The 17488-nt window shown below is 41.8% G+C and overlaps 1 protein-coding gene across 1 annotated transcript in view; it reads right to left on the bottom strand.

The window, feature by feature from the left end:
- Positions 1–649: 649 nt before the first annotated feature.
- The window catches only part of AP4E1 (adaptor related protein complex 4 subunit epsilon 1), a 64438-nt gene continuing 47599 nt past the window's right edge, over positions 650–17488 (bottom strand). The window contains exons 16-21 of the mRNA XM_088472775.1: positions 11170–11305; positions 10466–10721; positions 9241–9705; positions 8110–8300; positions 5480–5637; positions 650–1004 (exon numbers count right to left, since the gene is read on the bottom strand). Coding sequence (XP_088328901.1) covers positions 844–1004; positions 5480–5637; positions 8110–8300; positions 9241–9705; positions 10466–10721; positions 11170–11305 — 1367 coding nt within the window. The 3' untranslated portion in view covers positions 650–843. The remainder of the gene's footprint in view (positions 1005–5479; positions 5638–8109; positions 8301–9240; positions 9706–10465; positions 10722–11169; positions 11306–17488) is intronic.

Genomic DNA, 17488 nt, shown 5'->3' with positions numbered 1-17488 from the left:
AGCACAGTGGGGGAAAGAGGTGAGAGATGATTTTATATTACACACAAGAGGCAGAGCTCAGAGGGGCAGTCCAAAGCCTCTCTGCTCACATCATATGACATGTTAAGGCTGTTGCCATGGTTGTCACATTATAATGTAAATGCCAACATTCTTCTTACAGCCTTTCAATGTGATTTATGGAAAAAATGAAAATAAAAAATAAAAAAACATTTACAATGACATTGCACGATAGGTGAATACTCTATAGCTTTAGATTACATACATATTATGTGGCGCTATCATAATTGTAACCAATAATACATGTGCCGGTATGTGAATCTGTCAAATAAGAAAATATTATACATGTGAAAGCAATTTGCACAATTATATTGGTTTGCATTGATATTTGTTTCAGGCCAAGGTGAAGTTTTTTCACAAGCACATTCGCAGTCTAACCAGCACCAGATGCAGCCAGCTAGTTGAAACTATACTAAACTGGGTCATGTACACAGCAGCACATAAATACTTGGCGGTATCCCCGCACTCTTCTGATGGATACTTATGTAACAGTGGGACACGCCAAACAGAATTCTCTTGTGCAGAGTAAAAAAAAAACATAAAAACTGTTTACATTCATTAACGTGCAAGCTAAATTAGCAAACAACAACAAATAGACTTAGTACAAAAAGTTTGTAATAAAATAATTTAATATAAATCTGTTTCTCTCCAAAGTCCTTAGTATTTTCGTTATCCTAAACAAGACTGGTACTCCCTGGATTAGAGAAGTGTTGCTTTGGTACTGTAAACAACATATTGGTGCAACTGTGTAAACCTCAAGATCCAGAAGAGGAGGCACTGTAATTCTCATTGTTCTTCTAATGCTTTTTGGCAGAGGTAAAGTAAACAGTCTGGTAAAGTAGAAGACGAAGATCTTAACCACAGTGTCAACATTCCCTCCTGAAGGCGGCAGTGCAGCAGGGATGCTACACAGGGCAACATCTGGCATGCAACTATCCCTTCTTCTCCTTAACAAAGCAAAAGACATCATTGGATAACAACAAATTATACTTCTGGATTTCTTTTCCTTGAAATACTCCATGGCAGCCATTACAATGGGTAGGCACCATTGTAAGTCAGGAAGAGACAGGTAGATATAAAAAAACGCACCCCAGATGGCATATATTGCAGCTTCTCCTCCTCCGCTGTGCCCCGGAGACTTCACAATTGGTCTCTAAATATCTACAATCTGAAACATGTGTGGGAGATCTGGACTGCCATGGAGTATTTAGAAGAAATGGAATTATCAATAATTATAATTCACTGTTTCAATGCTCCATGGCAGCTATTGGGACATTCCCTAGCAATAACATTGGAAAAGCTATTATTTCAGTGATGTGTGTAGGATATGTCTACCAAACAGAGTGAGTAGGGGATAATATATCCAAATGATCATGACTAGAGAAGGTGCGTCTGTATGGTCAGTTTAGTCACAGGCTGCACTGGACTTTATCTTGTTGTGACTTGCTGGCCTTCTGCTTTCCCACAGCTTATAACAGAGTACTGAAAATAATATACAGTCACTATTCTAACTATTCGGTGTAGCAGAGAACTATATAAAAACAGCCTTAACTTTAGGGGCTTACCAAGAGCAGATATCTTTTAGCGGTTTGTGTTGGGGTTCAGGTTCCATCCGATTTCCTCCATACAGAAGAAAGGGTGTTCTAGGGACAGGAAACACACAGAGCTATTCTGGATCCCTTTGAGCTTGCCTGACACTTCTTCAAAGATAAGGTTCCTGAGCATGCAGAGAACACAGGCTTCCATCCAGGCACATGCTTTTTTTACTTTTTACAACCAAATCTGCACCTAGAAGTAGCAGTCTGGTGTTCCCTGGGCAGCCAGCCCTGTCAGCTCGCTGAGATCAAAGTAAATGTAGACTTCTTCACTGCAGAACAGAACAAACCCTGCCTGGCTTACCTATACTACAGATAGGAAAGACAGAGGAGAAGCTGTAATATATACAGATGTGTTTTCATACACTGCTGCTTCAGATGCACCAAACAGCAACTTTCAGTGCGCCAAGTCCCGGGCAACTGAGCTGTGCCGTGTGGCTTACTTGCATCCTATTCGTATAAATAAAACTAGAAGTGACAAAACTACTTTACTAGATTATACTGATCAATTTGATATGCAACATTTGTACATCTGTGTGCAAATGAGTCTGAATTTGTATACGAAGCCAAGCGATGCAGCGGCTGCGGCTTTTTGTCACGCCAAGTTCTGTTGTGCTTGATCTGCGACTTTTTATGTGTTTAAAATAAATTCCTGTGTGGTTAAAGTTGCAGCTTAGTGTCTCTAGTACACTGATTGGTGTTTCGCTGTGTCTGCAATCCAAACGGTGCAAAATTTAATGGAAAAGACAATACTATGCACTATAGGCTAAGGGCTGCTTGTCTGAGTATGGAGACGCTCCTAAGTTTTTATTGTTGTATAATAGAGAGTGTCCTGACTTATGGTATTATCACATGGTTTGGAACTTGCTTTGCTGTTGATCGGGGTGCTCTTGAACGTGTGGTAAAGACCGCAAGCAAAATAGTAGGTGTAAAATTGCCCAAAATTCAAGTTCTCTCTGAGAATAGAGTACTAAAGCAGACTAGAAGCATCTTAGCTGATCCTAGTCATCCCAACTACATGGTTTTTGAAAGGTTACCATCAAATGTTCGCTTTAGGAGTGTGCGTACGCGTACGAAGCGGTTATGTAACAGTTTTTTTTCCAGTAGCTGTCAGTCTGTTAAACTGTCAAAATGCACTGACCTGAGCATTAAGGGAATGTTTTGCTGATTTGTTTTATATGCTGCAGTGTTTGTAATTAACATTTTGTTGACAATTCAACATGTCTGTTTTGTTGTTGATCACAAAGTGTGTATTGTATTGTATACTATACTATACGGAGCGGCTCAGTCATGCCGGGTGTCTCCAGCCACATGACGTATAGACGTTAGGTCTATGACGTCACATCTGTATTATCGGGGGACGGGTTTTTTAATCTACCTGTCTCTACCCAACTTAGAAGTGAAGCCACCCGATTGTAACCGCTGTTATGGAGTATTGAAGGGGAAAAGTGGAAAACACTTATTAATACATAATAAATACATACAGTAAAAATGGGTTATTTTTAACATTCAATGAAAAATGTACAAAGTCTTCAGCTGTAGTCTAAATAACTGTTCTATATAATGCAAAGTCCTATTTCAGAGCAAGGAAATACAGTTGTCAGAGTTAATAAACATAGCAGATCGAAAGCATATTCCTTTTCACTTGTATAGTTATATCACGACCAACGTTTACCTTTTTTGAATGTTCTAGGATGAAAGTACATTTTGAAATGAAAGTACAACCACTAACTTAAAGACCCCAATCATGTTAAAAATAATCACATTTAATTAAGCTCTGCTGCATACTACTCTCCAAAGACTGCCCAACTTGTGCTAGCTAGAGGCATGGCTATAGTCTAAGATCTGACTACTCACTGCTCTAACAAGGTGTATAGAAAAAGGTTGGGACGTGATGCACTGAAACATACAAACTTTTAAGGCACTTTAACCTAGAACACTTTCTTTACCTTATTTTGTCTTGTTCAAAGGAATGTATACATATTACACATTTTTTTTTGTAAATGTATTAAATGTAATTCTGGCCCTCTATACCAGTCCAAACCCCCAGTGATGTTTCATTGTACTCTCAACTATGACCAGATCCAAAACTGGTGTGAGACTATGCCCACAACTATTGTACACATATAAAGAGAGACATCAGCCAGATCTCTGTGTAAACTCACCTGGACATGCTCACAATTCCATCTACAGGCCGGGCCCATAAAACACTTATCTTATATTTTAACTGCCCAGTTACATCCACTTAGTGAAGATGCAGCTCAGATGAGTACGACTCTGAATTGCCCATAATTGCTCCAAGTTGCGTATGCAGACTCCGTTGCATGCACAGTTACTAAAATTCATGAGATCCATCCACAAACATGGTGGACTTGTGTGTAACTCTGAATTTGGTCCTTATAGTATATGTGGGAGCAACCCCCAGAGTGTGTGGATGATAGCTCATTATTGGCAGGACTAGTGCTCTCCTGAGTGACTGCTGGATTATGTGAAACACTTAAGCTGGGTACTCACTAGGTCGACCTGACGATTGATAAGGGTATACACACTTACCAATTCGTCTGCTCAATGTGCCGGGCTTGACAGCTCAAATGGGCGGGCATTTAAATCGCCCGCGCAATTGAGCTGTCAATCACCGCCGGGTCCCGCAGCATGTGTACGGGCGTTCGGCGGGTCACCCGTACATATCAGCAGATGACCGATATATCTTTCAGATATATCAGCCATCTGCTGTGTTGCACAGCAGATCGGATATGTCTGTGAACGTCGTCGTTCAAAGATATATGCGCTGTACACACCTGGCGATACACTATAGATATATCATTTGAACAGACTATATATCCACAGTATGTACCCAGCTTTAAAGTGGATTTGCCCCTAATGCGGTCCCTCCCCTATGCAGAGCCCCAGGGTGTGCTACATTCAGCAGGGCTATATCACTTCTATAATACAGAATACTTTTATTTTGTTAACAGAAATTAAATGGCAGTTAAAGGGGTGTGAGGAGAACCAATCATAGAAGTACGATGCCGGTAGCTGATTGGACGTCTTTAGAAGTATCAAAGTAAGCAAGCGTCCTTCAACTACAGTGGCAGTAGGAATGCCAGGAGACTGTTCAGAAATATATGTCATAGAGAAGATTATTTAAATATATGCATCCTCAAACTAAATGAGTGACAATGCTAGATCTACAAAACGGGCAGTGAAAATAAAAAAAAAAAAGTCAGAAAATAGCGAGAAGTCCACTTAGCCTCACAAATTCTTCAGTCAGTACCAGAAATTGTCTAGGTTCTGTAATAACTTGACAACTGCTGGAGATACCTAATGCCGGGCAGACATTTTATCTGGTAACCTGTCACCCTGCAGATAATGAGATGTCTCACAGTGTATTGGCCCCAACATCTGCTCTCCGTCCCCGGGGGTGGAGACATTTTCCCATTCCTTACGTAAGAAAGTAACAGGGGAAATGCTGTCAGTGGGCGGCGGCTGGGCATACACTGCCCGATGCGGCCGCATAGGTTGGGCAGGCTGAACGATCCGGCATGCCCGACCGATTGATATTTAACCCTCGGTCGGCCACACACTACCATTTATTGGGGTGATCCGCGGATATCGGGCGGATCGGCCCGATAATTATAGAGTGTATGCCCAGCAATATTAATAAGTGGCACAGCATTACATCTTTGCAAACTCACTGATGGCAAATGCATTATGAGATTAGCCAAATGGAGACTGATAAAAGACGACAAAACTATACAAGCTAGGTGGTTTTTGACAGATCTTGAAATACACACAGTTTATGGTCATTAGCGCGACTTCACACTTACCTATAACTTCCACAACATAAAGGTTTAGCTTTTGCTGTAGGAAAAGTAGCAATTCAGAAAGGGACTGCTGGGGAATCGGGATCCGAACGGTCTGCTTCACATCATTACTCAGAGACAGCCACATCTTACCAAACTCTTCAGTGGAAAGAATAAGGCTCCTGCATAAGATCGCAAACATAAAAATCCTTGCTTATTATAACACATGCAAACCAATAGAACTAACCTCACTACTTAAAGTTGCTAAGCCACAATGGTTCCTCTCAATGCTAGAGTTAAGTACCCACCTATTACATAGACACCTTGGCACGTCAGGCTGGTTTATGTAATTTACCCTTTGCTAAATTCTCTACTCTTAATATTTATATAAGATATAGGTGTATATATGCATACACAAAGGATATTGGGGCAGAGGTGCAGTCCTAAGGAGTAATGAGAGGGGTCATGTAAATGCTAAACACAAAGGGCGTCTTATAGTGTTGGAGGCATTTGCTCACCAAACGCAAGGAGAAAAAGATGCAAAAGAAAACATTTCTGAGCATATGCTCAGTCACACACGTCTCACAATGCATCCAGCTGTATAACACTAGTATTTATACCAGGAGTATGTTCGGAGTAATAAGTGTGTATACTTATGCCCCACTGCATTATAGAGATGTGGCTTTACACATAGGGCCATATTCAATTAGCGGCGAAAACTGACGTTTTTGCAAAAAAAAAAGGGCCAAATTTTGCCAGAAAAAGAAATGGCAACAGGCGAAAGAAAACTGGAGAAAAACTTGTGCAGCCATTTTTTGACAAAGTATGCAACTTACATATCTTTTTCCAGTAATTTATCATTAGGGGGGGGTTTCAAAAGCTTTCTGATATAAATCCCCACATTTTTAAGAAAAAATAGGGATTTTGCATTTTTTTTCTCCTGGTCTGGGAAGGAGAAAACTTTTCTCCAGTTTTTTTTCGCCTGGTGCATGGCAAATATTTAGCCGTTTTTCTTTTGGCAAAAAGCGGTCGTTTTCACCGCTAATTGAACACGGCCCACAGTTTTAAATGCTAAAGTCAAATTACTCTACATGTACACAGTAATATAATGAGATGTCATCTATACAAGAGAGAAAAGCGTCTTAGCAATGATATTAATAAATGCATCTTCAACATAAAATTTAATCATTTCCAAATTAAACTCAAACATCTGTTGTGTTCGCCTTTAAACATCAAATGGGCTGGTGCATAAAGTAATATGAATAGACGGCTGCATCTTCATATAATATAGCAGCAACATGAATGAATGAAGTGCCATCAACTAAATAAATCCATTGACAATCAGAATTGGCTAGCTAGTGCTGCTGACCATTATCCAGGTCTACTCCAGTCATAATTATGTAACAGGCACGTATGTACTCTGCCTACGCTTGCATGCCCATATAAGTTTAAGTGAACTGTGTAGAGGGTAGCAAATGGGTACTATAGCCTGGGAGCATTAAAAAGATTGTTTGAGAACTTGAAATTAGTTTTCAGAGGACACCTGGCTTAGAGACTACTGTTATAGAATGGAGGACATGCCATAGAAAGTGTCCATTACATGTCTGTTTAGTATTGGAAACAATTATTTGTTTATTTAGTATTATTTATTAGGTATTGGGGACATACCCAGCAAACTCCTCAATCTGAATGCATATCTTTTTTTTCTTCTTCCAAAATTTAATCTGGCATTTAGTAAATAGCAATTGGAAGGTACATTTCATTCAATCTATGGTAAATTGACAACCTGGCACCAGTCCATATAAATGCTCAGGATATTCATAGAGAAGCTGGTTTCTATTTCATATCAGAAGTTCAAACTTAGGGCCTGATTCAGACCCGGTCGCAAGCACTGAGCGCTCGCAACCGGGTCCATGGTGGCCCACAGCGCATGAGCACGACGGAGCAGGCTCCGTCGTGCGCATGAGCGAGACCCGGCTAGCGACTGGCACTCCGTCGCTCCGGGTCTCGCAACAAAGGGGGCGAGCTGTCGATGTTGAGTGACAGCTCGCCACCTTTGGTGGGCGGCTGCCCAAACTGAGGCGTTCCCATGAGAACGCCTGCCGTTTGGGGGCGGCCCCACTGACATCACTTGAGATTCCGGCTCTGTTAGAGCCGAAATCTCTCTGGGGCTTGCGGCCACGAGACCCTACCACAAGGGTCTGGTCGTAAGCCCGATGGTCGCGATGGTCTTGACCATCACGACCATCATCATGGCTGCTTGCTGTAGTTGTGGGTAGTCACATACAGCTATGCGAGCGGCCAGGAGGCCGTTCTAAAAAAAACAAAAAAAACCCAGCCCTGATTCAGAGCAAGTGCTCTGTCAGAGCGACCGGGTCTGAATCAGGCCCTTAGTTCTGGGACCTCAAATATTAGCGTGCCAATCTCCTGGGTCCCTTACATAGGTAACGGCCCATAGGTTAGTTACGCACCTTTGCTCGATTCCGAAAGTAATTCAATAAAGGCGATTTATAAATATTAGACAATAGGGAAAATGCAGCATGTGCAGTGACTGTCAATTATCATACAGGTCAATTAAGACAGCTGCAGATTATTACATCAAATAGACAATACATGTAATACAGACAGCAGCAAAGACCATTAATCTACTTTACCTGATAAAGTCAGATAGCAGAAAGTCTACAGAAAAGTCAAGTTGAGAAGTCGTCTCTGACTCGGACTGGTAAGTAATAAACCCAGTGACCATCCCTTCTTTACATGGGTGCATCATGTGTACACTGCCCCAGCACTGCTGTACTCCATTCTTATCCAGGTGAGGGATCTGGCAACAAAGACTCTTGGAAACCTAAATAACAAGAAATGGAATCCACTGTTGTAATCAGGACATTCATTTCTGGCCAGCACATTGCACATAGAATGAGATCCTTGGATACACGTGAATCTGAATAATGGTTATGCATTTTATATCCAATACTGTGCAAAACTTTAAGGTAGGTGTGGAAAAAATGCTGCAAAGTAAGAATGCATTAAAAAATTGAAATGTTCATAGTTTATATTTATCAATTATCAAAATGCAAAGTGAATGAACAGAAGCAAAATGTAAATCAAATTAATATTTGGTGTGACCACCAATAACTCTTCAATTATTAATGTGTCAAAAAATAACAACGCTGCCATATACCAGTCACCGTAACTGAAAATCTCTTGACATGTCTATCAAAATCAAAAAAGTGAAGTGTACAATGTTTTGACCACTCATGTGCCGTACTAATATAGTGAGTGTTCCTGTATAATATGCCAGGCTAGGATAAAAAGAGGCATTGCTGGGGGATTGATAAACGTGTGCCAATGTACAGTCATTATGAGCACCCCCAACATTTGCTATTCTTGCCTAACTTGTAAGTAGATGAAAACTACATGCTGATCGGTATACCCCTACTGGCTAGAAGTGGATCAACATGTGTCTTTGTAAACAGAATGTACTGCAGAAGGTGACACATATTCTGAGATTGGGGTGGCACAGTGATTAGCATTGCATTGCTCTCTGGCTTTTGGTTTGAATGCGACCAGTAGGCTGGAATTTCTATGCTTTCCTTGTTATCATACGGATTGTCACTATTCTGCAACTATTGATGTACGGCTTTAGTACATTTTCTTATATTCTTTCCTTTTTGATGCATCATTTTACTGTGTTCAGTCTGCTCAAAAAATTGCACATCAGTCTAACATATCCTCCTGTATGCAGACTGTCACACACCAAATACCTTGCATGCAGCTGCACTTACTGTGATGATTTCTGACTCTTCCACGGTCACATGAATACTTTTAATTGCTGAAGACGTCAGGTTGGCAAATAACAGGGCTAGCAGCACACCGTCATCTTTCCATACCTTGCTGGAGTACAGACTCAGAGCCGCACTACTTGCTAGCTTAGTGACTGTGGAGTGTGGATGGTGAGCGAGCTCAGGAGTCAGGGACAGCTCAGAGAGCTTTGTAGTGGCGCCGTGTGTGGGTGGAAAACTTTCTAGGTTAGTGTTTGCAAACAAAGATGAAACCTTTTCATCTACGGTCTCTCCTCCAAAGGCAGTGGGTGTTTGCAATGGTAACAATCTACAGCTGGTCGATTGGACATCATTTGATAATGCCAGAGTGATGTGATTCTGTTCCTCAGAGGAATACAAAGAGAACGCTTTATGTCCAATTTTAGATTTCCTTTTGAACTTGTGTGTACTCTGGTCTGCTTTACCCATCTGTGAAATACGAATGCACAAACAATCAGATAATAATAATATGCAGAGAATGCACACATTAGTCACACAATAAGGGATAACTAAAGTCTAATATATTTGCATTTGTTAGTAAATTCTTCCACCTGCTAACAGACCCCTACCCATTTCAGATCTGGTGCTACTCATCACAAAAATACTCCAATTGGTGTACTGTCCAGGCCAGAGTGCCGGGAGAATAAAAGAAACAAAATAGTAAGCCAAAGTAACGATGCCGGGCGCAGTTGTCCGGAAATTGGTACTTTTACCAGTTAGGTGAGAAGGGAGGGTGTATGGCAGAATTCCATTAAAAAACAAACAAAAAAAAACCGAGTGATAGTTTTCACAGTAAACTTATAATCATGTTTACTGTAAAATATACTGTAGTTGCATGTTAGTCTATAAACTCGACGGATGTCAGTGATTTCAGTAAAGCACAGTGACTTCAGTGAAGCAAACAGACTGGAAGTGATGAAATGGGCAGGAAGGTATTTTCTATCAGCGGTTTCTTAAGTTAAATAAGCAGATCATACAACTAATTACAGTACTGTATATCAATTAACAAATACTGTTAATGATTTTCAGATTTGACTTTTAAAACCATCAATATTCCAAAATACGGAATATTCCGTTATCCAAAATACCCCTGGGCCTTAAGCATTTTGGATATGGGAGACCCAACCTGTATAACTAAATGTAAGTACTTCTTGATATGATGATGTCATGTTACAAAGGATGCACCTACCAAACTGACCGCATTGGATCCAAGACCAACAAATAGCGTGGAGGCTAGCTGCTGCTTCTCTCGCTCTTCCTCTGAAATAAGCCCCACTGACGGCTCTCCAGGAGTCTCAAAGGATTCTTCATCCTCACCTAGTGATATACCACTCTCTAATGGAGGTGAGATTGACTCTGGTTTAATGGTTTTAATTTCCTTTTTCAACAGGTAACCTTCCTTTCCCCAGACTTTTCTCACACCATCCATCTTCAAGCGATTGTCTCTAAGAATGAAAGCATAGACTGGTCACAAGTGTCTTTGCTAATAAGGTGAAAAAGAGGGGTACTTTTGTGCAAAATATCCAGGGTGTGGGGCAAAGTCCTCATTGGTGGTCACATGTCTAATTTGTAATGTTGCACCTAAAATACTACCAACATGAATGGGTTTCCAGAGCAAGATGTTGTTCCCACCCACTTATGGATGGATCCAGATATAACTTTATAAATTAGGACTAAGCGCCACACTTTGGTGGACAGATACAAAAAAAGAGATTTCATTGAGCATAACAAGATTATTAAAACGGGATAAAAACGTACTTTGTAGCCCGCCATCTACAGTCATAAGTACAGTATTTATGTTACTAATAAACTTCTAAACTCCTTTTTAACTGGCGCCCTTACTGGAACATACTTCTAATTTATCTTAAGAGGTTGACACAACCATTTCCTTACTGCTTTTGTCCAGTCTCAGCGCTGTTTCCAGAGATCCCAGATACAACAGAGATTGCAGAAGGAGAGTGTCCATCAGCCAGACCAACAGTAGACAAAGTGGGAGAGAAACACAGTCCATACGGTTCTAGATTCAAAGCTAATTGAAAGACATAGAAAAATGAACTTGTATGACTAAAAGGTAAAATGTATTTATATTTTTTATGTCACAATAATGGCATCATATGTAAAACAAAGCCAACAGAACACAAAAACCCTTGTGCAAACCAAACCAAATCTATTTTGCTGCAGTCAATAGAATTGTAGATTATAATCAATACAGATCGCATGCATAAATGAAGAATCTTGACCTTTGATTATACGCACTTAGTCTATACATATTTAAAGTAATATAAAATATACTGTACATTGTAAAATTGGCAATAAAAAGCTAAAATTGCATTTAAAATTTATACCATTGATTCTGCCATGAAATAAATACATACTGGTGGCACCAATGCATATCCTGCATGAGCTCAATTGCTAAAGACAAGCTTTGCTCTAAATTAATTAGGCAAGGGCTGCCATTAGCCAGGTGTGTCAGCACAGGACAATAGCAAGGGAACATAGTTCTCCAGAAGGTTATTGTTTTGTTACAGCCATGTTATTAAGGGTCTATCCTCTTAAATAGAAGTGGTTACCCTGATGAAATATCTGTTCTCCCATCTGGTCCATATGCACACAGTGCCAATGAACCTCGAGTAAACTCTGGATTACCTCAGAGCTGGCTCAGCTTATACCTTAAACACTTGGGTAAAAGAAAAAAGAATCCCTTCCACACGCACAGTGATTCTTCACCTAGCCTCCAGACCTACACACAATGACCATTCCAGAAACCTATCTATAGCCCCTTCCATGTACACAAAAAAAAGCAATCTGTGCAATTGTCTCTCTCCCTTAATATACACACACTATAATATATATTATACACACATATATACATATATATATATACATACACACACACACACACACACACATATTTATTTATTAGGGGTGAGCGGTTCGGATTTCTGAAATCCGAACCTCCCCCCGATCCGAGGCCGATCTGAGCCAGACTCGACTTTTCCCGCCTGACTCGGATCTGAAATCGAGGCAAAACGTCATCATCCCGCCTTCCGGGTCTCACAGGTTTTGGATTCTATATAAGGTACCCGCGTCGGCGCCATTTTCTCACTCGGCTGTGGACAGTGAAGAGGGAGGGTTGGAGTTAGGGCTGGCTGGGCTGTGTAGTGTAGTGCAGTGAAGTGTTGTGCTGTGCTGCTGTTGTCCATAGGGGCTGTGTCCACTCCTCCAAAGTCCATAGGGGCTGGCTGGGCTGTGTTGTGCAGTCAGTTGTCCATAGGGGCTGTGTCCACTCCAAAGTCCTGTGCAGTGTCCCAGTCCTAAAGGGGTGCTGTAGTGTTGTCCAGGGGTGCTCTGTCCATCAGGGGTGCTCCCCCCAAGTGCAAAAAAAATAAATATTTTTTCTGTGTTTGTGAATTGTGTGCGCAGTAGCCGCACGTGCATCAACAAAGTAGCGCCAAGCGTGCGCCTGTGTCATAAGTAAAGGGCCGGCTGGCTTGTCCGTTAAAGGGTGATGTAACCCCCAAAGTGCACTCCCAAAAAAATATGTATATATTTTTTTGTGTTTGTGAATTGTGTGCGCAGTAGCCGCACATGCATCAACAAAGTAGCGCCAAGCATGCGTCAGTCTGTCATAAGTAAAGGGCGGTGTAACCCCCAAAGTGCACTCTAAACAAAATAAAAAAATATTTTCTGTGTTTGTGAATTGTGTGCACTGTGGCTGCACGTGCATCAACAAAGGAGCAGCGCCAAGCGTGCGCCTGTGTCATAAGTAAAGGGCCGGCTGGCTTGTCCGTTAAAGGGTGCTGTAACCCCCAAAGTGCACTCAGAAGAAAATAAAAAATTCTTATTTTATTTTCTGTCTTTGTGAATTGTGTGGGCTGTAGCCGCACCTGCATCCTCAAAGCAGCAGCGACAAGCGTGCGTCTGTCTGTTAAAGGATTACATCGGTGACAGCATCCAAGTAGGCATGTCAGACAGTCCGTACCTGTACAAACTGGCTCTATTTTACCTGAGTTGCCCCCCCTCCAGTGTGTACTCCGAAAAAGTGTTTAGTGCAGCCGGGAACCTTGTCAGCGAAAGGCGTAGGAGGTTGCTTCCACAAAATGTGGAAAAGATGATCTTCATAAAAATGAATTATCAACTCTTTCAGGGAGACCAGCCTCCAGAACGTGCAGAGGGACATGTGGTGGTGGATTTCAGCGGGGACGAATTAATACTCTGTGAGGATGAGGATGTACACAACACTGAAGAGGGTGAGGAATCGGTGAATGAGGAGGATGAGGACGACATCTTGCCTCCGTAGAGCCAGTTTGTGCAGGGACAGATTAATTGCCAGCTTGTTTTGTGGGGGCCCAAACGAACCAATAATTTCAGCCACAGTCGTGTGGCAGACCCTGGCGCTGAAATGATTGGTTTGTTAAAGTGTGCATGTCCTGTTTATACAACATAAGGGTGGGTGGGAGGGCCCAAGGACAATTCCATCTTGCACCTCTTTTTTTTCTTTGCATTATGTACTGTTTGCAGCCTAGTTTTCAAACTGCCATCCTGTCTGCCACTGCAGTGTCACTCCTAGATGGGCCACGTGTTTGTGCTGCCCACTCGTGTCGCTTAGCATAGTCATCCAGCTACCTCGGTGCAACCTTTTGGACATAAAAACACTATTGTGAGGTGTTCAGAATAGACTGAAAATGATTGGAAATTAAGGTTATTGAGGTTAATAATAGCATAGGAGCAGAGAAACCAACACATTCTGTGATTTTAGTTGTTTTTATGCTATTTTTCAAAAAAATACAGATCCAAAACACAAAACTAAGAACCCAAAACACGGAAGGGTGGCTTTGGCAAAACCAATCCAGATCCAAAATACGAAGAAAGATCCAGATCCAAAACACGAAGAAAGATCCAGATCCAAAACACGAAAAGTGGCCGGTGCACACCCCTAATATTAATATATTATATATATATATATGCGCTGGTAATTAGCAATTGGATTCCTCCCTATAAGTAAGCAAGCCAGCCACAGAATTTGTGTAATTCATGTGTGTCCCTAATTAAAGGGATGGTAGGCGGCACTCACGGGTCTTTTCAGAAAAGAATCAAACTGACAACTGTGTCAAACCTTGTCCACTCAGGGGTATATTTACTAAAGTGAGAGTTTTTAGATGTGGAGATGTTGCCCATAGCAACCATTCAGATTCTAGCTATTCTCTTCTAGAATGTGCTAGTTACATGTAAAGTAGAATCTGATTGGTTGCTATGGACAACATCTCCACTTCTAAAAACCCTCACTTTAGTAAATATACCCCTCAGTGTCAAAATTAACAAGAAGAGCACTAATGGGCAGAATTTCTTGCACTTCTAAATGCATAGTAAATATACAATGACATACCATATATAGTACTGATAATCAACAGCAATATTGAGTCCTTTTACGAATAGTGTAAAAAAAAAAAAAAATTGCAAAAGCAACCATGTAGTAAATCATATACACTACTGATAATAACTTGAGTTGACCAATTACACTGCTGCACCCCAGTGTATAATATTTACCGTATATACTCGAGTATAAGCCGAGTTTTTCAGCACATTTTTTGTGCTGAAAAAGCACCCCCTCGGCTTATACTCGAGTGAAGTATGTAGCGCTGACCAGACGGAGTTCGGTCAGCGCTACACAGCACAAACACACAGCCGCCGGAGCCAGCAGCTGTGTGTTTGTTGTAATCAGCAGCCGCTGAGAGCCTGTCAGACTCTCATCGGCTGCTGCTGCTCCCACTGCGGGAGCCATCTTCAGGCTCCCGCAGTGGGTAATGGGAGAGACGTCATGAGTAATGACGTCTCTCCCATGCAAAGCGGCCAGAGGAGCTGTTAGCGGCAGGACCAGGAGCGGAGTTTCAGGCAAGTGATTTATTTTTTATTTTTATTATTATGTCTCTCTCTACTGGGGGGGTGGGGGGCTGGGGGACTACTGGGGGCACTACCGGGGGGGGGGGGATTACTACAGGGGGCACTAAAAGGGGGGATTACCACTGGGTATACTACCAGGAGGGGATTACTACTGGGGCACTAAAAGGGGGGATTACCAATGGGGGACCTACCAGGGGGGATTACTACTGGGGGCACTAAAAGGGGGGATTACCACTGGGGGCACTACCAGGAGGGGATTACTACTGGGGCACTAAAGGGGGGGGGATTACCACTGGGGGCACTACCAGGGGGGATTACTACTGGGGGCACTAAAAGGGGGGGATTACCACTGGGTGCACTACCAGGGGGGATTACTACTGGGGGCACAACCAGGGAGAATTACTACTGGGGGCACTACCAGCTGCTGCATTTCCCACCCTAGGCTTATACTTGAGTCAATAAGTTTTCCCAGTTTTTTGTGGTAAAAGTAGGTACCTCGGCTTATATTCGGGTCGACTTATACTCGAGTATATACGGTACATAAAGAACTGCAATCCCAGATTTACATTTATCCCCTTAGGAGCAACTGAGTCAAGGCGAAATATATACCTTGATTCAAGCTGCAATAATTTTTTAGATCTGTTATGGACCAGGTACATGAGCTGTAATTTTGTAAAGTATCTTGGCTAAGGGCAAACTGCACAAAATGTCTTGGGACTGGTTGTTCTGCGTTCCTGGAGAGTCATCCTCTCCTTGAACTGCCTTTCAGTCTTGCATACATATAGGCCACAAGGGCAAATGAAGGCATACACTACATATGTGCTGGAACAGGTTAAATCATGGTGTATTTATAGTTTTTGACCTGTCTATGTGGGTTTATTATGATCCCCAACATCATATAACTGCAGGTCACGCAGCCAATACACTTGTAAAGCTGCCTTTTTTCACTTTACTCAAAAAATGTTCAGGAATCTTTTTCATAATTCTGACACATCAGTTGGCATATCCATGTTTTTAATATTTCTATCTCGCATAGCTGTGCAAAACACTCTTACTTTTTAACATGAGTAAATCTACATCGGTTTGTGCTATGTGCCAATATTGTTTGACCACTCGCCTGACCTTATTGCTAGCTGTGTTGTATACATTAAGCCAAATAATATACTAGAGGAGAGATGTTTCTGTTGGCTTGCTCTCAATGCTTTTTCTTGTGGGATTGCCAAAGCCTTGTTTTTAAAAAAGGCATCACAGTCATATCTCCTCTGTGTAATCTTGTCTACCATCCAATATAGTTGTCTCAATGTATTAACTGGATCACTACATATTCTTCTCCAACGTAACATCTGGGAGAATGGCAGACCCTTACGTGTGGATATAGGATGGAATATAAACACTGTACTTTACACATGGTTTTTAGTGGAATCTATAGGCGGCTCACCTGCCTATCTGATATGGCCATGTACCTCACCATTTGCTTGTGTAATAGTTCACTATTGTAAACATTCAACTGGTGCAACACCATGAGCCACCTACTTACGCTTCATTCCTGGATAAAAAATTGCAGGCACCCCCTGTATAAAAGAGTGTGCATGCATAAATGCTATAATTATTAATGTTATCCTTAATTCACTGCATATCAGCATATCGCAGTGCCTCACAGAGAATGATTCATCATTAACATTAGTATTTGTCTCAATGGGACTTAAAGAGTAAATTCTCCACACTGTGGTCAGTTTTATCAGAAGCTACAGTAACCAACTACACAGTTTATTTTTGGACTGTGGGAGGGAAACCATGTTTACATGGAAAGAACATGCATACATACATACATACATACTCTCTGTAAAGTGCTGCGGAATATATGTGCACTATATAAATAAATGGTAATAAATAAACTTTACAAAGAAATTGCCCTTTGCTGAGAGGCAGCAATGCTAATCCAATTTAAATACAAAGCCACTGGTACAAAACGGGTTGGGTATGGGATGTCAGCGGTTAGGATCCCGGTGGTCAGAATCCTGATGCCGGCATCCCAACAGGGTTAAGATACCGACACCTGTCGGTAAGAATCATAACCCTACCCCTATCCCTACCCTAACCCTCCCTGCAGCCTAAACTTAACCCTCACGTAATCCTCACCCCCCACAGCCAAAACCTAACCTCCCCCCCGCAGCCTAACCCTAACCCACCCACCCCCACAGCCTAACCCTCCCCCTACTGCCTATCCCTAACCCTCCCCCTAACACTTACCGTCGGGATGCTGGCACCGGGATTCTGACTAGTGTAGAGATTCTGAGTCTGGCATCCCAAC

The sequence above is a fragment of the Taudactylus pleione genome, unplaced genomic scaffold (genome assembly GCF_031769625.1).
Source record: "Taudactylus pleione unplaced genomic scaffold, aTauple2 ptg000129l, whole genome shotgun sequence".
In the NCBI taxonomy this organism is placed as follows: Eukaryota; Metazoa; Chordata; class Amphibia; order Anura; family Myobatrachidae; genus Taudactylus; species Taudactylus pleione.
Note: the sequence above shows the minus strand (reverse complement) of the source record. Positions and strands in the feature narration are given on the sequence as shown.